The sequence below is a fragment of the Typopeltis vanoorti genome, chromosome 4 (assembly GCF_054136105.1).
Source record: "Typopeltis vanoorti isolate ZY-2024b chromosome 4, IOZ_Tvanoo_1.0, whole genome shotgun sequence".
NCBI classification, from domain to species: domain Eukaryota; kingdom Metazoa; phylum Arthropoda; class Arachnida; order Uropygi; family Thelyphonidae; genus Typopeltis; species Typopeltis vanoorti.
Window position 1 is genome coordinate 167,311,385 of NC_143552.1, and position 25,605 is coordinate 167,336,989.

At 37.8% G+C, this 25,605-nt stretch overlaps 1 protein-coding gene across 1 annotated transcript in view; it reads right to left on the bottom strand.

Annotated features, from left to right (window-relative positions):
- LOC150107828 (uncharacterized) overlaps positions 1–25,605 on the bottom strand; it is a 290,123-nt gene that overhangs the window by 100,092 nt on the left and 164,426 nt on the right. The window contains exon 4 of the mRNA XM_090391582.1: positions 4,260–4,347. Coding sequence (XP_090247708.1) covers positions 4,260–4,347 — 88 coding nt within the window. The remainder of the gene's footprint in view (positions 1–4,259; positions 4,348–25,605) is intronic.

Below are 25,605 nucleotides of genomic sequence, written 5' to 3' on the forward strand. Positions count from 1 at the left end.
GTTATACTTCTAAATAAATCTGCTACAAGTCTGCAAGATTCCCTGACTAAATTGAATAACTGCTGTAATAGATATGGTATGAACATCAGCATTAAAAAGACAAAGACAATGAAAAAAAGCAGAATTGAAAATATCAACTGCATTGTGAATGGAGAACTTATAGAACAAGTAAAATATTTCAGCTACTTGGCACAATTTTTAGTGAAGATGGTAAGTTAAATATGGAAATAGACACCAGAATCAACAAAGTTAGTATGGAAGGAAGTCAACTGAATAAATTTATATGGAATAAGAGAGAAATTAGCCAAAACACTAAATTGGTTGAAATACTAAAAAGACAGTGTTTAAACTAATTTTAACTTATGAATCTGAGAGCTGGGTTAGAAGTAAAATGCTTAACAAAAGACTAAAGACCACAGATAGGTAAGTCCTGAGAAAGATTAGGGGCATGAACAGATGGCATCAATGGCAATATCATATTAAAAATGAGGATATTAGGAAATAACTTGATACTGTCAGCATCCAGGAATGCATTAGCAGAGCTAATCTCAGGTGGTATAGTCACTTAAACAGAATGAGAGAGGAAAGATTAGCGAAAAGTGTTCTCTGCAAAGCTGGCAAGTAAAAGACCCAGAGGAAGACCAAGATATAGGTGGATTGATACAGTAAAAAGTACCTTAGAAGACAGAAATATAAGACCTGATAATATTGGAGTCTTGACATTTAACAGACTGATTTGGAGGAAAACTGTAGATAGGAAGTTAGTAATGATGTAGATTTTTCATGCAGTACTATCATATCCTGTATTTAGGAATATGATGATGACCCTTGAATGAACTTCAAATTCCTGTCCACTATAGCTCCAAGATCCCTTATTTCATCAGTTTCTTTTATGCCAGCAAAGGTTGGTCAATTGGTAGAGCCTCTGCTACTAATGGCTCACAAAAAGTTAAGCAAGTTTGAGTGCAGTTAGTAGTTGGAAGGAGGTTCAATCGTTTGATGCTGTTGGCACACTCTCCCTGGATGAGTCTTTGGATGCCTGGAGGTGTCACATAATAATAATAATAATAACCCTGCGAATATAACATGCTGTTGGAAATCTCATCGCACCAAAGTGCATAACTTTATGATTGCAAAGAGTGAACTGATAGCCATCATTTAACCACATTTCTAGTCTATTCAAATCATTTTGTGAGTGCTGGATATCATAGCATCACTGATTTCCCTGCCTATCTTTGCATCATCAGCAAACAATTGAACATCACACATTAGATCCTTCCTAATGTATAGACTGAACAAGGGTTCAAGGACCAAATCTTGGTGTACACCACTGGTTACCTTAAATCATGTATTTTCCTATCAAATGCCTTAGCAAAATTCAAAAGTATCATATGGTATTCATTCCCAGAGTACAGCTTGTCTGTCTACCCATTTTATGCATGTGAGTTCTTACCAACTTCTCTAAAATCTTCACTACCACACCAGGGATATTGATAGGTTGGTAATTAGACACACTGATGTTTACACCACTCTTGCAGAATGGAACTATCATGCATTCTTTTCGTTCATGTGGTATCTTTCCTAAGCTGAGACTCAAGTTATACAAATATGTCAGAGGCGTAGCCAATTCAGCTGAACATTCCTTTAGAATACATGCTGATATTTCAGGTTATGCATATCATCTCTTCAACTTCATTCTTAATGAGTGCTTGTTAATTGCACAATCTAATTAGCTTCTAACCCTAGAGTACTATCCATTCAGCAACATTATTCTTTGACATTCATTCTTTCTTTTACTTGCAGCATAATGATAAAATTCTTTTGGATTACTTCCATATCCTGTTTCGTTTCATACTGTGATTTAGCTTTCCACACAGTACATACATTTTCTGGCCTGTGCTATATTTGATAATTCCTTTCATTCTTATTCTCACAGTATTCTTTCCACATGATCTTTTTCTTATGGATTTTTGCTTAATAAGGTTGCACATCCATTTCACTCCCACTCCATTTATTCTTTGAACTATAAGGATACATTCGGATACTGCTTCATTTAAGCACTCTTTGAAAAATTCTCCTCCATTGCTGATATCTTTCCCATTCAGTAACTGATACTATAGGACCAAACATAGTATTCTCATATGTTTGATCTCTCATATGTTGCGTTTATATACAAATGCTAGAAGTGTAAGAAACGAGGTAGATGAAATGGTTGCACTAATTGAGTATGTTCACCAAAAAATTGTTGGAATAAGTGGGACATGGTTAGATGAGAACGACACTCTGACAGAAATAGAGATGGAAGGATATGATGTGTTTCGTGAAGATAGAAGGAGTAAAAAGGAGGGGGAGTGCTACTGATGATAGAGAAAGAGTTATGTCCATACAAAGTAAAGATGCAAGAGGGAAATAGTGCCAGTGGTTTTGAGGCAGTATGGTGTGAGATAGAGGTGAATGGAATGAAATACTTGGTTGGATGTTGTTATAGACCAGGAAATGTGGATGGTAGTGAACATGAAATGTATAATCAAATTAGCCTGGCAAATAAGAAAAGAGTGATCATTATGGGCAATTTTGATTATGGCAATATAGGCTGGAATGATGAGATAGCAACTGGAAGTAAAGAAAATGGGTTTCTTGAATTTTTGAGGGATAACTACCTCAGACAGTATGTAACAGAGGGCACATGAGGATTGAGGTCTTGGATGTGGTCATCTCATTAGAGGATATAATTATAAATGAAGTGTCAAATCACCCACCAATTGGTGAGAGTAACCATGAGGTGATTACCTGGGTGATTGCCGGCAGTGTGAGGACCACTGTAAGAAAAGAATATATGTTGAACTTCAAGGGGGGGGGGGGGGGGCATGGAATGAAGAATTAGCTGGAAAAGAGATCAATCCAGCTTGGGCGATTTTCAAGAATTATCTAGTAGATGCAATGTCTAAATGTATTCCAAGGGTCAGAAGGTTAAATAAGGTAGGTGTGAAATGGATGAATAAAGAGATTAAGCATGCGATACAGAGAAAAAGGGAATTATGGAGGCAGCATACGAGAAGTGGAAATAAACAATTCCATGAGGACTACAAAGACCAGGCAAGGCAGGTAACTTGGTTAGTGAGGGTAGCTAAAGAGATGTATGAACAGCAGTTAGCCAATGAAGCCAAAATGAATCTAGAATTTATGCTTGGTGGGGATATATTGTCAGAGGTGGAGAAAGTAAGAGATCTTGGGTGATAGTGGATAAGGATCAGAAATTTAGGGGACACATAGCCAAAATTGTGAAGACAACACAAAGGCTTCTGGGAATGATGTGGAGGACACTGACTTGTAGAAGTAGGGAGATTCTTGTTCCGCTGTATAAGGCACTGATTAGGCCATACATGAACTACTGCCCAGATTTGTGTCACCTGGTTTTCAGAAGGATGAAGAAATATTGGAAAATGTCCAGAGGTGACTGACTAAGGTAGTTTCTAACCTCTGAAGTGTCAAGTATGAGGAAAGATTTAGAAGATGCAACTTGCAGAGTCTGGTGAACAGGGGGAGAATAGGAGATATGATAGAGACCTACAAGTTATTAAAGAGTTGTTATAGTATCAATGCTGGAGAGGTTCTACAGAAAATAGTGGGAGATCAGGGGAGAACGAGAGGTCATCCCTGGAAGCTGTATAAGGATGGTGTGAGAAGGGGAGTGAGAAGCAGTTTTTTTTCATGCAGAGTTGTGAATGATTGGAATGCCTTGCCTGAGAGTGTGGTGTCTGCAGAGAATTTCAGTGCATATAAAGGATGGTATGATGAGCTGTGTGTTTGAGAAAAGGATCACCTAGATGAGCCTTTGATTCCATGGGGTCTGGGGTAATAATAATAATAACTTCATAGTGTCTCTATAATACAACTTCCACTGTTTGAAAGAAAAAAAAAACCTGAATTCAATGTTCTCATCGTAATCATGTAAAAAATTGTGTACGATTTTTCAAATGGAAGTGAATCAGCCAGTCACATGCAGATAGCCAGGCAAACTGGCTAGAAAATGCACAATCACACAATTTACAGTCAAAAATACGTTTATAGAGTGGGGTGGATTATAATGTAGAGAATGGCCTCCCATGATGAGTCCTTAAACTTTGAAGATATGTAGTAATAATAACATGGAATGATAATAAATTTAGCTAAATAGTGAAATTGTTATTCTCCAATTTTCTTCAGTTAATCTTTAATTTTACTGATATAAACAACAACACTATGCAAGGTATACTTACACTTAATAACATCATTAACATCAACTTCATTATTCTTTCTGTTTTCTAGTGAAATGCTGAATTTGGCATCATTAAGGAGAAGTTCAGCCTGTAAAGACACATATTTTTAAATCAGTGAAACCTTGAACTTTATCATTACTAGTAATTTTACTGTTCATCCAACTTTATTACTACTAATATGAGAGGAGATTGGCCCTAAGATCCAAAGAAAATCCTAGGGAATTTTTTATCTATGTGGCCAGTAAGAGGAGAAATGACTGTGGAAGAATGATATTGTGGGATAAAAATGGGAATAGAGTGACTGATGCAGAGGACATAGTTGAATTGTCCAATGAACACTTTATTGGAGTATTTCATCCTGCAGGAGTCAGTTTTAATGCTAGAGGCATTAGGGCAGGTTCGAGGTTTAGAGGTACAGGAGGAGAGCGTGTTTCAGATACTGAGTACTCTGGATGTCAGTAAGGCTTTGGGATTGGATAGTATTTCACCACGGAGTTTGAAAGAATGTGCTAGGGAACTGACAGTGCCTTTAACCTGGCTTTTCAATGAAAATCTTGCTATGGGAAAGGTGCCCAGGGAATGGAAGGAAGTAAGATAGTGCCATTGCACAAGGGTGGTAACAGACTGGAAGTGTCTAATTATAGGCCAGTTTGTGTGTCATCAGTAGTTGTTAAGATCTTGGAGAAAGTAGTGAGGGACTGTATACAGCATTGGCAGATGAGGGTAATGTTATCTGTGAGAGTCATCATGGATTTGTGAAAGGGCGCTCTTGTTTTAGCAATATGCTAGCCTTTTATAATAAAGTTACAAGAACATTAGATGAGGGAAAGGCATATACTGCCATTTTCTTAGACTTAGCGAAGGCATTTGAAAGGGTGCCACATGATAAGCTGATATTTAAGTTGCAGCACATGGGTCTGGATGTCAGATTGGTCAACTGGATTCAGGATTGGCTGTCTGATAGGTGTCAGAGAGTTGTGTATGGTGGACCAGTTTCAAGGAGGCAGAGGGTTACAAGTGGGGTCCCACAGGGCTCAATACTAGGACCTATGTTGTTTAACCTTTATATCAATGACATTGCCAGTGGATTACAAGGGGATATTTGGTTGTTTGCGGATGATGCGATGCTGGGAAGGATTATTAGTAATAGTTGGAGATGTGGTAGCCTTGCAAGAGGATTTGAATAAGCTAGATAGATGGGCAAATGAATGAGGATGTAGGTTTAATGCAGCAAAATGTAAGGTCTTGAGGTTTGGGAAACACCGATGGGATGCTGCATACTCTATGGAGGAGTTATACTGGAGGAAGTAGGGGAGACAAGAGCTCTGGGGTTGATGATTGATAGAAACCTGAAATTTAGGGGACATATTGCAAAGGTGGTGAGGGTAACACAGAGGATTGCTGCAATTATGAGAAGGACACTGACCTGCAGAGATAAAAGGGTTATCATTCCGTTGTATAAGTCTCTGATCAGACCACACTTGGACTATTGTTCTCAGATCTGGTCCCCAGGATTTGAAGGGGATAAATTAACTGTGGAAATGGTACAAAGACAGATGACAAAGATGGTTTCAGGACTGTACAATTTTGGTTATGAGGATCAGCTGAGGGAATGGACTGCTGAGTTTGATGGATAGAAGACGGAGAGGTGATATGATTGAGACTTTTAAACTGTTGAGAGGTGGTTACAGGGTTGACACTGGGGAGTTCTTTCGATTGGTTGAACAGTGGGAAGGAGTGATGACAAGAGGCCATCCCTGGAAGTTACGAAAGGAAGCTGTGAGCAATAGGGTGAGGAGTGGTTTCTTTGCATGGAGGGTGGTTGAACCGTGGAATGCATTGCCTGATGGAGTGGTGAGAGCAAGAACGGTTAATGAGTTTAAGGAGTGGTATGATAGACTTTGTGTTTCTTAGGGGGGGGGGGGGACCTCCCCTCAATGAGTCTTGACAGACTCTATGTTCTTAGGAAGGACCTCCCACGATGAGTGTTTTGACTCCATGGAGGCCTGAATAATAATAATAATAATAATAATAGTTTTACTATATAGAGGCTAACATATAGTATTATATAGGTGTATATATAGAGGCTAATGACTTCATACTAAGGGAAGTGATTTGAAGTCATTAGCCTCTATATACAAGTAGCTCACACCTGAATATATTTCGCATGCAAAACATTGTTTTGCTTCCTTGAGAAAAGGATTAAAACCAAATATATAATTCCTTAGTATCTTTAACGTATAATAAACTCAAGGTAAAAAAACTTTCTACATCTTTCTCTCATTCAGAGATTTTTATTAATAAGGTCGAGCATCTTTTGGCTAGTTGTATATGAGATATATAACTTCTGCATTACTTCAAACTTGTATCTCTCACGGTCTGGTTCCCACTGATGAGACCTCATTAAAGGTCGAAACCGGCCTGGATAGTTGCCCTTCCCATTACGTATAGCATTATACATGCCTGAAAGGGGATGTGCTTTGCATTATGGGATGCATACTAAGGCAAGTGATATGAAGTTATTAGCCTCTATATACAAATAGCTTAGACATGAATATATTTCATACACAAATCATTGTTTTGCTTCCCTGGGAAATGAATTAAAACCAAGCATATAATTTCTTGGTATCTTTATAGGCAATCATTAGTTGAGCAATCTTATCTGTATTGATGAGAGTCATTCTTCCACATTATTTCCATCTTTTACTTTCTACATAACAATAGAATTCTTCTGAGTTTTTTTTATCTTGGAGAGCCAGTTTTCATATTCACACTTACTTTCCATACAATAGTTGTAAGGTATAGGCTTATATGTTGGTTATCCATTATGGTACTACCCATAGGTATTACTCAAGGAAATTAACAACATGTACTATATATTATGTAGAAAAAACTTACCATTAATACTTCCAATATTTTGGCATAGTCAAACTGCCATCATCAGAAAACAATGACAAAATTGATATGCGCATGTGCAAGCACTACATAAGGTAAGTATGGCTGAAGCAGAAACAACAAACATAAATCTGAAGTGCTAAAATAGTTTCACTTAGTGGGCTTGGATGGGTGTTCTTGGCTGTTGGGCTGAAGTTTTCAGGATCATTTCTTCCCAGATTTGAGGCAGTTTAATACAAACATATTTATTGAGGTTATGGTTGAGCGTAATTCCAGGAATGGTCTTTCATATTAGAATTTCCTTCAGTAAATTGTAAGAAGTCAGGAGGCTTTTTTTTTTTTTTCCATAGCATTTTGTGGCAGGTGTCCAAGGCATGGTCAGCAAACACTGAGTGACTGTAGTGATAGAACTGGATGTAGTCTTTTTGTTTAGCAATTCTGATGTTGGCTGTCTTGCCTGTTTAGCCATAACACGACAGCTTACAACTGCATGGCACCTGGGAGATCTAGGAACTATAACTTGTATTTGTGGGAACGAATAAGGGATGCCAATTTTTTATATAATCTATAAATGGTTATAAGGTTGTATGTTTATATAATTTTTGTCAGATATAATTTGGAGTGCTAGAACCAAGGATAGAATTATATCAGGAAGACAGGCAAGTAGGGAAACACAGAGAGAAAGTGTTAGAGGAGAGAGAGAGAATGAGGGATGCAGCAAGCAATCGAGGAACAGGGTGGTAAGAGGTGTAATGTATGGGACTCAATGATCCGTTGTGTGCAAGATAGGATGCGTGAGGAATGTTTACCTGGAGGAATGAGAGAAAGTGTGGTTATGGCAATTAAGAGTGGTGAAAGGTTGGAGGAGATGATTGTGATGATAGGAATGAACGACTTGATAGGCAATGTAAATTGGGTGGCGAGAGATATGAGATTCTTGCTTGAGGTGGTATGAAAGAAAATGGCATGATGCCTAGGTATGATAGTGACAGCTCAGCAGAAGAGCAGTAATAATGAATAACATAATAGCTAGAATGTGTCAGAAGACAAGATTGGAATATTATTATTATTATTATTATTATGGGCAAATATAAGGAGTCCTTAGACTCGTTGAGGGAGGCCCTAACATCATGTCAAGAACAACAATTTGACGTTCACACAATATCTATCATACCTCGCCTTAAACTCATTCACAGTCATGGCAGCTACAACAGACTGTGGCAGCTTATTCCACTCATTCACCACTCTCCAAGTAAAAAACGTAGCTCTAACACCCTTGCTAACAACACTCTTGCCCAGCTTCCATGTATGACCCCTAGTCCTCCCACCACCACCATTCCTATTCTCAAAAATATCTTCTGAATTAATCTTATAGAAACCCTTCAGTAATTTGAATGTCTCAATCATATCACCCCTTTTCCGCCTATCAACCAATTTCTGCAACCCACAAATCTTCAACCTGTTCTCATAAGGTTCATTCCATAGACCTGCTATCATCTTGGTCACTCGTCTCTAGATCCTCTCCACCTCCACCCCATCAAGAAGAAACCCTTGCGCCAAATCTGGGCACAGTAGTCTAGATGGGGTCTTATCGAGGCTCGATACAGAGGAGCAATAACCTGTTTGTCTCTGCTTGTCAAAGTATTTTTCAGCAACCAAGTGATTTGATGAGCTGATTAAGCCTTTTGCAATGTGTCCCCTAAACTTCAACTCCCTATCCACCAACACTCCAAAATCCCTGGCCTCATCAATCACCTGGAGTACGGTTCCACCAATGTGATATACTGCTGCTAATCTTTTCACCCCAAAATGCGAAACCTTACATTTTTCCCCATTAAACTGACATCCATTCTCCTTAGCCCAGTCGTCCAAACTATCCAAATAATCTTTCAAAATTTTGACATTGAGCATATACTATTGCTCTACCCAACTTTGCATCATCTGCAAACAGATGCACAATTTCTCTCAGATCCTTCCCTATAACGTTAATGAACAAATTAAACAGTAGTGGTCCCAGAACAGAACCCTGCGGCACACCACTAGTCACAGGCCATCTTTTGGACTCTACCGACGAATAAACCACTCTCTGATATCTCTTAATCAACCACCCTCCTATCCATCTCACCAATCCTATATCCATTCTCATATGCTGCAGTTTACTGATTAGAATTCCATGTGGTATCCTATCAAAGTCTTTAGCAAGGTTCAGAAGAATCACTGTAAACCCATTACCCTTATCCAGTTCAGCCGTCACTGTGTTATAAAACATAAGCAAGTTACTGAGGCATGATCTACCCTTCACAAAACCATGCTGTCCCCCATACAGTATTGTCTCATTTTCATCTATCCAATCCTGTATTTTTCTCTTGACTATTTTCTCCAAGACCTTGACAACAATTCCTGATATGCTGATCGATCAGTAATTTACAACAGCAGTCTTGGAACCTCCTTTATGCAGTGGAACTATTTTCCACTCTTTCCAGCCCCTCGGGACTAACCCAGACCCGAGACTCAAATTAAACAAAATGGTCAAGGGCACTGACAATTCTTTAGCCGCTTCATGTACGACATGAGCTGGTATACCATCCAATCCCACAGATGTATTGACATCGAGGTTTTGTAATAGACTATTCATCTCCACTTCGTTCACCACAATTCCTGTATAAGCTATTGGTTCATTCATTCCTGCAATGTCACCACCAGGATGATATACTCTTGCAAAGTGCTCGCTCAGTAATTCAACTATATCAACTGATTCGGTTACCTCCCTACCATCGGCATTCTTTAAAATCATTCTGCCATATACATTTTTTCTTTTACTTGCAACATATCGAAAAAACTGTTAGGGATTCTCTTTAGCCTGTATGGCAAATGTTCTTTCATAATCTGCTTTTGCTTTCCTTACCACACTCTGTACCCTTCTGGCCTGTGCTTTATACTGTTCATGTACCTGCCGGTCACCTTTCTCCTTAAATTCCCTCCAGAGTTGTTTCTTTTTTTGCAGTTCAAGCTTAACACGTTCGCTGTCAACTATGAGTATACTCGTAGTTGGTAAACCAGCTACACAAGCCAGCTACAAGTATACTCGTATGACGCTTACCTCCGGCAATGAGATTACTGTACTGAGCTTGAAGAAGTGAAAATGCTTGGCTTGTGGAGCTAACATCAAAACTGTGTATTCTCATAGATAGTATATGCTCTGCACAAGCCAACTACGAGTACTCATATGACACTTACCGCCGGCAACGAGATTATCGTACTGACCTTGAAGAAGTGAAATTGCTCGGCGTACGGGAACAGACCATGCCGAAGTAGCGTGGCAGCGAACGTGTTAATAGTCTTATTCATCCATTTAACCCCTACTTGATTTATTATTTAGACTCTAGGTATACAGTCAGCCATTGCCTCATGCAAACACTTCTTAACTGCTTCCCATGCACTATCAACATCCAGCCCTTGCAGTTTTGCATGCCATGGCACTGAACCAATCAAACCACTAAGCTTGTCATACTTACCAGCATGATAATTCCACATATACCCTGTCTTAATTGTAAATTCAACACCTTTAGTTACCTCCCAAGTCAAGACCCTATGATCACTCTCACCAATTAGTAGCAACATGGTCATATTTGTTACAGCCAAATTTTCAGATGCAATGGATGTGGATGCTAGGAGGGCATTTCAGGATAGAAAGGAATTGTATGTGAGAGACCGCTTGTATTTGAATGAGGTAGGATTAGGCATCTGGAGAGATTGCTGTTTTCTGAACGAGTCGGTGTGCAGGGAAACTAGAATGCCCAAGGTGGATGGTAGCATGGGTGGCCTCCTGTCAGAATGGGTATATGGGAGAAGTGGAAAATAAAATCAGGTAACGCTGAGCCCAGTGGAGACTAGAGGGGATAATGCTAGGTATAGAAACAGTGCAATTTTTATGCTTTATGCTAATGCCAGGAGTATCCAGAATAAAGGAGAGGAATTCTTGGCACCGATAGCATCAGCCTGGCCAAAGATTATTCGGATTACTGAGACATGGTTGACAGAATAGGATATAATAAAAGGAATAGAAGTAGCAGGGTACAGCATTTTTGGCAGGATAGGAAGGGAAAGCATGGTGGTGGAGTACTGGTTATGATAAGTGATGACTTATGTCCTCCAAGATGCTTTGGAAGGCAGTGACACTAATGATTTTGAAAGCATATGGCGTGAGGTAGAAGTGGGCAAGACAGGATATTTAGTGGGATGAAGCTACAAAACAAAGAAAACAGAGGGTGAGGACTAGGAGAAGTTTAGACAATTGAGCTTGGGAAGTGCAAGAAGAATAATGAATAATTGTTGTGGGAGATTTTAACTACAGCAGTATAAATTAAGGAGAGGAAGATGCATATAGCAATAAGGGAATGGAAGTTCTAGAATTCTGGGACAAATGTCTTAGGCAACATGCAATAGAGGGAACAAGAGGTTCAAGAGTTTTGAATTTGGTCATAGTGTCAGAAGAGTTGATAATAACTGAGATGACAGTTATTATCAATTAAATCAAAATCACATGGTCGTTCTCTCCCACCAGTTGGAGAGAACGACCGTGTGGTTTTGAGTTGGAAAATGAATAGACATGCAGAAGTATCAAAGAGACGGGAACATATGTGTACTTATAAGAAAGGTGATTATAATAGTCTTAGACATCAACTTGGGGAAATTTCGTGGAGGAAGGAATTCAAAGTCCGGGATATCATTAGTGCTTGGGAAATTGTGAAGAAATATTTGTTAGTAGCAATAGTAAGGTATTCCACAAGAGAAGAAGAGGACACAATTTCGTGTGGATGACAAACAATATTAAACAGAAACTGCGTGTGAAAAAAGAGGCTATGGAAGAGATACAAGGAGACAGGTGAAGAGGAAGAATATAAGACACAGGCCAGTTGAGTGACTAGTATTGTAAGGAAATCAAAACTGGAATATGAGAAGACATTGCCCAAAGATCCAAAGAAATTTCTAGGGAATTTTTTAGCTATGTGGCTAGTAGGAGTTGAAATGATTGTGGAAGAATGACATTAAGGGATAAAAATGGGAATAGAGTGTCTGATGCAGAGGACATAGTGAAGTTGTTTAATGAGCACTTTATTGGAGTATTTCATCCTGGAGGAATAAAATTTAATACTAGAGGGATAGGGCAGGTTTGAAGTTTAGAGGTGCAAGAGGAGAGTGTGTGTGTTCCAAATATGAGTACTCTGGATGTCAGTAAAGCTGTGGGACTGGATGGTATTTCACCACGAGTTTTGAGAGAATATGCTAAAGAACTAATAGTGCCTTTGACCTGTCTTTTCAACGAAAGTCTGGCTATGGGAAATGTACCCAGGAATGGAATGAAGGTAAGATAGTGCCATTGCATAAGGGGGGTAGCAGACTGCAAGTGTCTTATTATAGGCCAGTTTGTGTGTCATCAGTAGTTGTTAAGATCTTGGAGAAATTAGTGAGGGACAGTATACAGCAATGGGCAGATGAGGTTAATGTTATCTGTGAGAGTCGACATGGAGGGGATGCTCTTGTATTAGTAATATACTAGCTTAAGAATAAAGAGCTAATAAGCTTCATTTCGGCAATGAAAACATTACTTAAAATTAAGGGGATATCAAATCCCGCATAGTTTTAAAACCGAATAAGAAACTTAAAGATTGGAATCAGAGAGTTTCTTGCCGAATATAGTAAACTATAAAGTATCGGCGACACTAGCGTTAGCCAATGCAAGTGATTCTCGTACGTAGTACAATACCGGACAACTCGTTGTAAAGGTGGGGGAAGTTCAGATCACTATTCTTAGGTATTTTCCATAATGTAAAAACACATTTCCTAGGAAATGTATGCTGTTATTACATTATGGAGGGAGGTCACTACCCAGACCAGTTTCAGCCTTTTTTGAGGCTTCATCAGTGAGTAGCTAGACCTAATACCAAAGTGTATAGCGAAAAGAACTTATATACTCTGCGAACGAGTTTTCCAAACAGGTGCAACCATTAAGTTACTTAAGAATAAAGAGCTAATAAGCTTCATTTCGGCAATGAAAACATTACTTAAAATTAAGGGGATATTAAATCCCACATAGTTTTAAAACCGAATAAGAAACTCAAAGATTGGAATCAGAGAGTTTCTTGCCGAATATAGTAAACTATAAAGTATCGGCGACACTAGCGTTAGCCAATGCAAGTGATCCTAGTATGTAGTACAATACCGGACGACTCGTTGTAAAGGTGGGGGAAGTTCAGATCGCTATTCTTAGGTATTTTCCATAATGTAATAACACATTTCCTAGGAAATGTATGCTGTTTTTACATTATGGAGGGAGGTCACTACCCAGACCGGTTTCAGCCTTTTTTGAGGCTTCATCAGTAGGAAGTAGGGGAGACAAGAGATCTGGGGGTTGATGATTGATAGAAACCTGAAAATTTTGGATACATATTTCAAAGGTGGTGAAGGAAACCCAGAGGACTGCTGCAATAATGAGAAGGATGCAGGATTTGAAGGGGATAAATTAATTGTGGAAAGGGTACAGAGGAAGATAACAAAGACAGTTTCAGCACTGTACAATGTGAGTTATGAGGATCGGCTGAGGGAATGTGGACGGTAGAGTTTGGTGGATAGAAGTAGGAGAGGTGATATGAATGAGACGCTTAAACTGTTGAGAGGTGGTTACAGGGTTGACACTGGGAAGTGCTTTCACTTGGTTGAACAGCAGGAAGGAGTGATGACAAGGGGCCATCCCTGGAAGTTATGAAAGGAAGCGGTGAGGAGTGGTTTCGTTGCATGGAGGGTGGGAGAACCATGGAGCGCATTGCCTGATGGAGTGGTGAGGGAAAGAACGGTCAATGAGTTTAAGGAGTGGTATGATAGACTTTGTGTTTCCTAGGGAGGACATCTTGTGATGAGTCTTTTGACTCCATGGAGGCCTGAATAATAATAATAATAATAATAATTTTCAGGGAGGATAGAGAAGATAAAACAGGAGGAGGAGTACTGTTGATGATAGCTGATGTGTTGCACCCAAAGAAAGTAGTATATCAAGATGATAGACATGTGAATGAGAGTTCATTTGAGGTGGTCTGGTGCCAAATAGTGACCAATGCAACAAAATATACAGTTGGATGCTGCTATAGGCCAGGGAGTACAGGGGGAGATATTGAATTCATGCATCAGCAAATTAGTGCAATGAGTGAAGGCTTAGTGATTATTATGGGGGATTTCAATTATGGTGATATCAATTGGAAGGAGGAAATATCACATAGCAAAAAAGAAATGGAGTTCATACATCTTCTACGAGATAATTACTTGAAACAGTACATAACTGAAGGGACACGTGGTGTGAGAGTGTTGGACCTGGTTATTGGTTCAGAGGTTATATGCATAAGTAAGGTGTCCTCGTTACCTCCAATTGGTGAAAGCGATCATGTGGTATTGACTTGGGAGGTTGCAAAATCTGTGGATTTTTCTGTTAAGTAGGGATATATACGGAACTACAGGTTAGGCAATTATAACAAGCTTCGGAGTGAGCCTGCAGCCATCCAATGGCAGAACATATTGCAAGGGAAAGATGTTAGCAGTGCTTGGGATAAAATCAGCAGGTATCTGAGGAAAGCAATATCAGATTGTGTCCCCATGGTCAGGAGGTCACACAAGGCAGGCATTAGATGGATGAGCAGTAGTATCAAGCTTGATCTGCAAAAAAAGAAAATGTTATGGAGAATTTACAAGGAGAAAGGCGATCAGGACACCCATGAGCAGTACAAGGCTCAAGCTAGGAAGGTTACCAGCATAGTAAGAAAAGCTAAATCAGATTATGAGAAGACTTTAGCCAAAGAGATCAAGGGTAATCCCAAAGAGTTCTTCCGCTATGTGGCAAGTAAGAGGAAGAATGACTTCGGAAGGATAACTTTAGTGGGTGCTGATGATATTGAGGTGACAAAATCAGATGTAATAGTCGAGTTACTGAGTGATTACTTTTCAAAATCTATCACCTAAGTGAGGATATCTCTATACCTGTAGCAATACCTAATGTGAGAATTGAAGCTAAAGAATCAGAGGTATTAAATATATTGCAAAATTTAAATGCAAACACTGGAGTAGGCTTAGATGGAATATCAGCTCGGGTGTTGCGTGAATGTGCAAATGAATTGTCAACCCCTCTTACTTGGATATTTAATTTAAGTTTGAACTCTGGTATGGTCCCTAGGGAGTGGAAGTTAGGCAAAGTGGTTCCTTTGCATAAGGGTGGCTCTAAAACTGCGGTATTATATCATGGTTATATAATACCGATATTATATCATATCGGTAGTGGTAAAAGTATTGGAAAAGTTGGTTAAAGACAAAATTCAAGAATGGGTGGATCAGGATATGATACTCTATAGAAGCCAACATGGTTTTGTTAAAGGTAGATCCTGCCTTAGCAATCTATTAACTATTCATAATAGAATAACATCTGAGTTGGACAAAGGAACTGGCTACACAGCGGTACTTACTGGATTTTGCTAAGGCTTTTGACAGGATACCCCATAGAACACTGTTACGCAAATTGGAGCAGATGGGAATGGATATTAAATTGGTGATATGGATAGGAGAATGGCTCAGGGAGAGATACCATTAAGGTGGTGTATGGAGGAGCCGAGTCCAGAATGAGGCAGGTGACCAGTGGTGTGCCTCAGGGCTCTGTGCTTGGGCCAATGTTGTTTAATTTGTATATAAATGATATAGGAAATGGCTTAAAGGGAGATATTCAGTTGTTTGCTGATGATGCAAAGTTGTTTAGTGCAATAAAAAATCAAGCTGATGTTGAAAGTTTGCAGGAGGATTTAAATAAGCTGGTAAAATGGGCAAAAGATAATGGATGTCAGTTCAATGTGGAAAAGTGTAAAGTCATGCATTTTGGGATTAAAAGATTACCAGCTGTGTACTACATCCATGGAAAGGTACTCCAAGAGATTGATGAGGCTAGGGACTTAGGGGTATTGGTAGATAGGGAGATGAAGTTCAGAGGACACATTGCTAAGGTGTCCAAGATTGCACATAGGATTACTTGGTTGTTGAGGAACACACTGACATCCAGAGATAAAGAGGTTATTATTCCCCTTTATAAAGCATTGATACTTCCACATTTGGATTACTGTGCTCAGTTCTGGTCACCTGGATTCCTTGGAGATGAGGAGGCTGTGGAGAGGGTTCAGAGAAGAGTGACCAAGTTGGTGAGTGATATAAAAAATGCTCCCTACATTGATAGATTGAGAGCTTGTGGATTGCAGACATTGGTTGATAGGCAAAGAAGAGGCGATATGATAGAAACATTCAAATTACTGAAAGGTTTTTATAGGATCGATGCAGGGGAAATGTTTCAGCTGTGTGATAGTGATGGAAGAACAAGAGGTCATCTCTGGAAATTAAATAAGAGTGTGGGTAACAAAGGTGTCAGAACAAGGTTTTTTGCCTGGAAGGTGGTGAATGAGTGGAATTCATTGCCTTACTTAGTTGTGAGCCTTCGTCTGTAAATGAATTCAAGAAGAGATATGACAGATATTGTTTTGCTAGTTTGGGTCTCCCGCGATGAGTCTACTGACTCCATGGAGATACCCGTAATAATAATAATAATAATAATAATAATAATAATAATAATAATAATATAGGAATACATGGAGAACACACTCTAAACAGAAATGGTAAAAAATTGATTGAATTTGTAGTTTATAATAACCTAAAAATAATGAATTCCTTCTATAAACATAAAGACATACATAAATATACTTGGGCAGCAAGAGGATGGAAATGAATATTAGATTACTTCATATTAAATGAAAAGACATAAAAATTTTTACTAGATGTTAGAGTTCACAGAGGATATGAAATAATCAATGACCACTTCCTTGTTAAAATAAAATTAAGACTACCATCTAAATGGCTACAAGTAACAAGAACAGAAAGAAAAATTGAAACATTTGTTTATAAAATCTAGACTTTTGAATGACACAAATGTACAATGGCTATATGAACAAAGAATTAACCAATATCTAGATAAAATAAAACAAAATGAAGAAATAGAAATAGAATGGCTTAATATAAAAACGATACTAAATGCAGCAACAAATGAAAGCTTAGGAAAGACCAAAAAATTCAATAAAAGAAAAAAACTGAAGATCTGGGATGATACAATCAAAGAAATAATCAAAAAGAAAAAAGAAGCCTATCACAAATGGTTAAGCAGTAAAAGATTAGAAGATGAAATAGAATATAAAAGAATAAGAGCTATAGCTAAAAGAGAAGTCAGAAAAAGATATAGAGAATCATGGAATAAATTAGTTTCTAATTTAGAACATGATTTATATAAAATAAGACCCAATGTATATAAGATTTTGAAACACTTAAATGCAGATACCAAAGAAAACATAAAATTAAACACTGAATTGAAATTAGAAGAATTTCTAAATTACTAAAAAGAACTGTGGACAGACAAATATTTTAAAAAAAGACAACTGGCAAACAATTAATGAAAATGAAAAGGAAATAGCTGAAGAAGAATTAGAAATCAGCCTGAAAGAAACAAGAAACAGAACATCACCTGGAGAAGATAAGCTAGGTTCAGAACTATATAAATACGCAGGAACAAGATTCAAAGAAAGACTCTTATTATTTTTAAATAAAATTTACTCAACTAGTATCCCCCCAATAGAATGGATAAAAGCAATTGTGATTCCTATCTTCCCTAAAACTACTATAGAGGTATCAGTATACTAAATTCCTGTTACAAAATATATAGCAGAATCTTAATTAACAAACTAATGAAATATTCCTAAAACTTTATTCTAGAAGTACAAAAGGACGATCATGTATAGACCCAGCCTTTTGCCTAAAATTAATAATAGAGAAAAGAAGAGAATATAATTTAGAAACACATATTGCATTTATTGACTTTGAAAAAGCATTTGACAAAGTTAAAAGAAACATATTATTTAACATATTAAAAGAAAGACAAATACCAAATAATATCCTAAAAGCTATCACAAGTATATATGAAAATAATCAAATACAAATAAGATTAAATCACGAGCTATCATATACAAGAGAGATAAACCAAGGGGTCCAACAGGGATGTCCCCCTCTCAGCAACTCTTTTTAATATCTACTTAAATGAAATAATAATAAAATGGAGTAAAAATTACATCAAGGAATTAAACTTTCTCCTACAGTAAACTTAAACACTCTCCTCTTTGCCGACGACCAAATAGTAATTACAAATTCTGAAGATAACTTACAGAAAGCTATGTTAAATCTAAATGAGATATCCAAAGATTATGGTATGATAATATCAACGGAAAAATCAAAAACTATGGCCTTTAAAGGACAAGATCCAGCAAGAACTAAAACAGTAATAGATAACAAGATCTTAGAACAGGTGAATTCATTTAACTACCTAGGATGTATGATCACATATGTAAATGAAAAAAGATATAAACGTAAAAATTGCAAAATATTTAAAAATAACAGGTGTAATTAACTCTATATTTAAACCAAACCTAGTTCAAAAACAAACCATGCTAAAAGTACACAGTACATTAGCCCTACCGGTCTTAATGTATGGAAGCTAAATCTGGACAATAAAACAAAAAGACAAACAAAGATTAACAACAGCAGAAAAGAAGTTTATGAGAAAAACTGCAACGTATACTCTATTTGATCACAAAAGAAACGAAGAAATTATGAAAGAATTAAACCAAGAACCAGTAATAGAAAAAATTAAAAACTATAAACATAAATGGATGGAACATGTTCAAAGAATGAAAAGAGAAAGATTACCAAAACAAGCCTTAAAGTACAAACCATTGGGAAAAAGAAAACCAGGACATCCTCTTAAACAATTCAACGATGAATTCTAAGGCCGGAACAGGCCATGCTAGGGCTAAATCCTTGATACGCATGATGATGATGATGATGATAATATGGATAATAATAATGTGGAATAATAGATTTGGTGTAGTCTCTGTTTGGAGGTGAGGAGTGTGGTTTCTTGGTTTCAATATTCCTTGGATTTGGTGGGGGATTGTAGCTGCTGGCTAAGAAGGTGTTGTGAATGAATTCAATTGAATGTGTTGTGAATTTGTTCATTCTCTGCTAAGTTCTCCACACTGCCAGTGTGCCCAGTAAGGCATGCAAAGAAAGTATCTTGAAATCAGCCCAAGAATCCAAAAGCTTAGTGAGATCCATATAACTTTGCTGAAAAGAATACAGTTCCAGAACAAAATTTTGTTATAATGTGGTGTCATTCTTGAAGTACACCAAGTCTTGATTTCAGCATAGTAGGCAGTTTTTTCATGATGGAAACTAATAAATGGTTGCCTGGCACTTCCTATTTGTACACGGATAACTACTAATTATTCTCCTGTCTAGATTACGAGGCTAGGCTTCATCGATCCAATGTTAGTTGGAGAGTGAAGTTCTATTTCTTTTATACAACTTTTGTTATCTAAACTATCTCCATAATTTCCATTACTGCATTGTGTTTACTGACATATATTCCATTTGCATGAAAACAATATCAAACAACATCTGGTGGCCTGGTTGGCTAAGTGGTTAGAGCATCTGCTCTCCAGCCATGGGCATGGATGTTGTGATTGGCTGTGGAAATACTAGTGGTGATGGGATGTAGATGGCATGGCATTAATGTAGTTGCAGTTAGTTGTAGTTAGTAGATTGAGTGGTGGAGACAGAGAGTTTTAGAATAGATTCACTCCCTCGATGAGTCTTTAGTGTGATGAAATAATAATAATAAAAAAAACACGTACCAAAATTTCAACCTGACAGCTTCCTCCGCAATTCTTGTCATCACTTCTGCTCTGAGTTGTACAGGCTTGAGTTTGCAGAGAATTGATTCTTGTCTTGATTAAATCTATATATTCAAATCCAAGCAGGAGGTACAGTCCCATCCCTAATCCATTGACAGTGAGATGGAACATGTTTATAATCTTGTAATGCAGCCTTATTGACTGAATGTACAGCATTAAAGGCCATCTCCTTTGTTCACCAAGGCAGTCATAACTGATGTCCTTCCATTAAGCACCCATCCAGAGGTACTTGAAATCCTAGACAGTAAGATATAATTCTGAAATTGAGAGGAAAAATTCTTTAATCTCGATAGATATAAATCTAGGTGCTAACCATAGAATAAAGGAATTCCAAGACTTCCATGGATTGCATGGAAAAATGCTAATAGCAAATCATGAGGAAGGTGTGAACAAGAACAGAGAGTTGAACAAATAACTACATCTCTGAAGGACAATACAGAGACTTTACCTAGGATTGTTCTTGATAGACACAGGAAGAAGTAAGTAATTAAGAATAAAAACCTACTGTTGAGGTTTAAAAGGGCTTTTCAAAAAGAAGAGAGAATATCCTAAAGTAAATGCGAAAAAGGAGCCCGCTGCTGGAGCAAAGAGCACACCAAGGTAAGGTGGCCTGAAAAGTTCATTATCTCGTCCCTATAGTGGTTCTCAGTTAGAACTACAAAATACCTCTCTACAGCTGCAATCACCTCTTGATTCAAAGAAAAACACTGACCAGCGAGGAAGAGTTTTAGTTTTGTGAACAGATAGAAGTCAGAGGGAGCTAAATCTAGGGGATAGGGTGGATGTTCCAACAATTTATAGTGCAGATTCCTTAATTTTCCCATTGCCAAAATAGCTTTGTGGGCAGGTGCATTGTCCTGATGAAAGATGATTTTTTTCTTCTGCAAACCGAGTCTATTCTCACGAATTTTTTCTTCTAGTCTGGTTAAAAGATCAGAATAATATTTCCCGGTTATTGTTTTACCCTTTTCAAGATAATTAATAAACAAAATGTCTTTAGCATCCCAAAACACCGATGCCATGACCTTTCCTGCTGATGGAACTGACTTTGTCTTCTTTGGTGCTGAACAACTGGCTTCTGTCCACTGATTTGACTGCTATTTGGATTCTGGTGTGTAATAGTGAATCAAAGTCTCATCCATAGTAATAAATTGATACACAAAATCAGTTTTATTCTTGTTAAAATGCTCCAAGCACTGTTCAGAGATTTTCATGCGAGTGCATTTTTATCTGCACTCGCATGAAAACCCATCTTGCGCAAAGCTTTTTCATTTGCAATTCTTCGTGCAAAATATATCCTACACGTTCTTTTGAAATGGCTATAGTCTCAGCAATTTCACGCACTCTGGCTCGCTGGTCATCCAATACCATATCATGCACTTGATCAGTGATTTCTGGTGTTGTTACACTTTTTGGATGTCCTTTACGTGGATCATCTTCAAGGGTGGTACGGCCATTTTTAAACTCAGCAGCCAATTTCTTAATTGTCGAAAACAAAGGAGAAGAGTGCCCATAAACTTTTATGAACTTCTAATGAATTTCTTTTTTGCGTTAAACCTTCTTTTACAAAGAATTTTATTACTGCACGATACTCAATTTTACCCATTTTAAGGGATACAGACTTCTGCTTCAGACAGTTGTAGAAAACAAACTACTTGATAGAACGACTTCAATTTCACATGAATGCTTATGACAGATGTACCAACTTGAAAAAAAATCTTGCACCAATAGTGTTGCCATCTATGGTCGAGGCCGAGAACTTTTCAGACCACCCTCGTATTTGCACTCTTCCATAACCCAGACAAAATGCAGGGACATGCAAGTAAATCTCAAAGTTCTCAACCTGGCGAGACAAGAGAAAGTGTATTTGACTTTGTCCCACTAACATTTAGGACTTGAACTTGAAAGATATTGAATGCTGGGTTGAGGAGTTCCTTTAAGAGGTCTAATAATTCTCTAGTAGAGGCTATGAGTATAAGTCATTGGCAAATGCCATAGCATTAACAGTGATTGTGTTGAATGAGTAGATAGTATAACTTGGAAGGGAGTAAAGAAACTCATTGATGACACAATTGAAGAAAACAGGATACAGCGGCTCCCCTTTGCATACACTCCTAAGTGTGACATCCTTCTTAACCCTAGAGTAATAGGGAATTTGTAGAATAAATCTCCAAAATGTAGGAAAGCTTCTAGATATCCTTCAACAGACAGCACTAAAAGTACAGCTTGAAGGAAGACACTTCCAAAGGCTTTCTTTGGAAATAATGAAGATATTCTCAGTACAGCCATCTGCAGGAATGAATGCTACTTACCTAAAATCATGCAGGAATGTAACTGAAGACATTTAGCTAAAACTTCATGAAAAAGACATAAGAGAACAGGATTAACTGCAACTGAATATTGTAGATGTATCTTCCTTCTTTGGAATGAACACTGTTCTTGAGTGGCAAAGATAAGATGGTATATCAGATAAACAGAAGTAGATCAATTATATCTTGCAAGATAGGCAGAGGGACCCCCACTGTAGCTCAGCAGCAAGTGAAAAATCAGGTAGGTAGGTATGGCAGCAGTGGAGTGGAAAACACATCTCTAAAAGCAAACTATTTATACATCTCACTTAGAGGAGGAGAGATGCTGCATAAAGCATCTTTATTGCCAAAATGCAGGTGTTATACAACTGTTATATAACACTTGTATTTTGGAATAAAGACACATCCTTTCTTTCCACTTGGGTTGAAAAGATGATGCAGGGTGATATTCTATTAATCAAGAGAGGGAGATGTAGTATGACATATCCTGTCTCTAAGTAATGATTCAGCCAATTTGTAATAGATACTTCACTGAGTGGCATTCTGATAATTTACTTTAAAATTCTGTGACTATAACGAGTTGTAGTCATAGAATTTTAAATCAGAATTCCCCAATTTACCATCTGAAATGATAGTCATGGAACAGAAGGTATGGAGGTATTACCTGTTCTGGTGGAATATTCTAACATAGATGTTTGTATTTGCATCACTAGCTCTCTAGGATGGTAATTTGCAATGCAATGCAATATGATTGCTGCTGTTCATCTAGGCAGAACCTCTGCTAAAACTTAATAGGCTAATGAGGCTTCACAGAAGGCAAAAATGTGTTCTTCTTCTGCAGGTAAGGCATAGATGATCTGGAAACTTTACTCTACAGACCATATATGGAACTTTTAAAAGCCACTTTATACCTCCTGTAAATGGGATAGTATCACACTTAGTGAAGAAATTCATCTACCAACTGTGTATGTGTCAGAAGAGTAAGTGCTGGAAGAGAAGGGGAGATAGAATAGTGAGCATGTATCTTGAATATAATGGTGAAAGAAAAAAGTGCATTAACAGGAAAGGAAGAAATTCATCTACCACCTAAAGATTTGACATTCACGCTAGCAATTGTGTGTCAGAAGAGTGCATGCTGAAAGGGAGAGGGGGGGGGGGTGGAATAGTGAGCATGTATCCTGAATATGATAGTGAAAGAACAAGCAGATAATATGAGATCAGAGCAAGGATGTATAGAAAGAGAGATTTAGAATAAGTGAATGTCTGCAGTGCATTAACAGGAGAGGGAGAGAGAGAGAGAGAGAGAGAGAGAGAGATTATGCAGTAGAGTTGATTTCTATTCAAAGAGCTGTGAATGTAAGGAAGCTACTTTGCTTGCACTTATGCTTACACTATATTTTCTTGTTCAATATAATATACATTGTAATCAAATGGAAAAACTTTCAACAAATGTCTCTCATCCAGAGTACTTCATAATATGCTGATACACATTTTTTCTATTTCGACATCGAAAATATTAGGAAACAGAAATCTGAACAAACAGTTAAGAGTAAGAATCCTGAAGACAATGATCTGGAGCATGGGAACGTATGGATGTGAGTCCTGGATGATCAATAAGGAGATGAGTGACCGATTGAATGCATTTGAAGTGTGGTGCTTGAGAAAAATGGATCGTATCAGCTGGACTGAAAGAGTGAGCAATTAAGAGGTTCTTAAAAGATACAAAATGAAAAGAGACTATATGGCTAGCATCCAAAGAAGAAAAATAGCATTTGCAGGACATTTGATGAGGGGTTTTTCTGGAGAGCTTCCCAGAATAGTATTGCAGGGGATGGTGGAGGAAAGGAGAAGAAGACCCCGACTGCAATGGAAAGACAACATCAAAGATTGGACAGGCAAGAATCTTACAGAAGCAAGAGACAGAGAGGCATGGAAGTGGATTGTTCATCAGCTGCAATCCTCTTAAAGAGGAGGCCACAGGATTAGATTAGATATGGAAAATATATGAAATCTATATTAACTGAATTTGACATCTTCGTGGGTCTGGCATTTCCACTGGTGTGACAGTAGTAGATAGCAGGAGAATTATGTCCACATAAGGTTATCATGACAGAGGGAACTAGTGGCAATGATTATGAGGCAGTGTGAGGTGATGGTTGACAGGAAGACATATTTAGTTGGATGTTGCTATAGGCCAGGGAATGTGGAGGGTAGTGATGAGGAAATGTATAAACAATTCAATTTGGGAACAAAGGAAGGGCAATTATTATAGGCGACTTCAACTATGGTAGTATGGATTGGAATGAAGAGGTAACATTTGGGAATAAGGAAAATTAATCTCTCAAGTTCTTGAGAGATAACTATCTCGGTAGCTAAAGGAGGGCACACGAGAATCAAGAGTCTTAGATCTGATAATTGCATCCTCTCATTGCATCCTCTCATGATCACATCTCTCCAGATGGTGAGAGTAATCATGAAGTGATCACTTGGGGTGTGGTTAGCCATATGCGGACTTCTGTGAGGAAAGGATACATGTGGAAATACAAGGTTGGTGATTACGACTATCTTATGAGACAGCTTGGAGCTACAGCATGAAATGAGAAGTTGAGTGGTAAGGAAATAGATGCTGCTTGAGAATTGACAAATAAATTCATAACAGCATCAATGCATGAATGTATTCTGAAGACCAAAAGGCTGAATAAGATAAGTGTAAAATGGATGAATGAGGGGCTTAAGCATTAATCTGGAAGACGAAAGTACTTTGGAAGCAGTACAAGAAAAATAATGGTAATAATCAGTTACATGAAGAGTATAAAGAACAAGCCAGGAGGGTGACTCAGTTAGTAAGAAAAACAAAAGTGGAGTATGAATAGAAATTGGCAAATCAGGAACAGAAAATCCCTAGAGAATTTTTTAGATATGTGGTAAGTAGAAAGTAAAATGATGAGCTTAATGAATGAAAATGGTACAATGGTAACTACTGTAGAAGAAATCGTTGAGGTATTTGGTCATCAATTTATAAGGGTGTTTCATCCTCATCAGGGTAGAATCATGAGCAACTTAAGTGAGGGCATAGGAGAGGATGGCTTAATTGTGAGCGAGCAGGAGATATTTGAGGAAATAAATAACATTGATGTCAATAATGTGATAGGATTTGATGACATATCACCATGCATCTTAAGGGAATGTTCCAGGGAATACACAGTAGCATTGGCATACCTGTTTAATAAAAATCTCGCAACAGCACAGAATCCAAGGGAGTGGAAAGAAGGC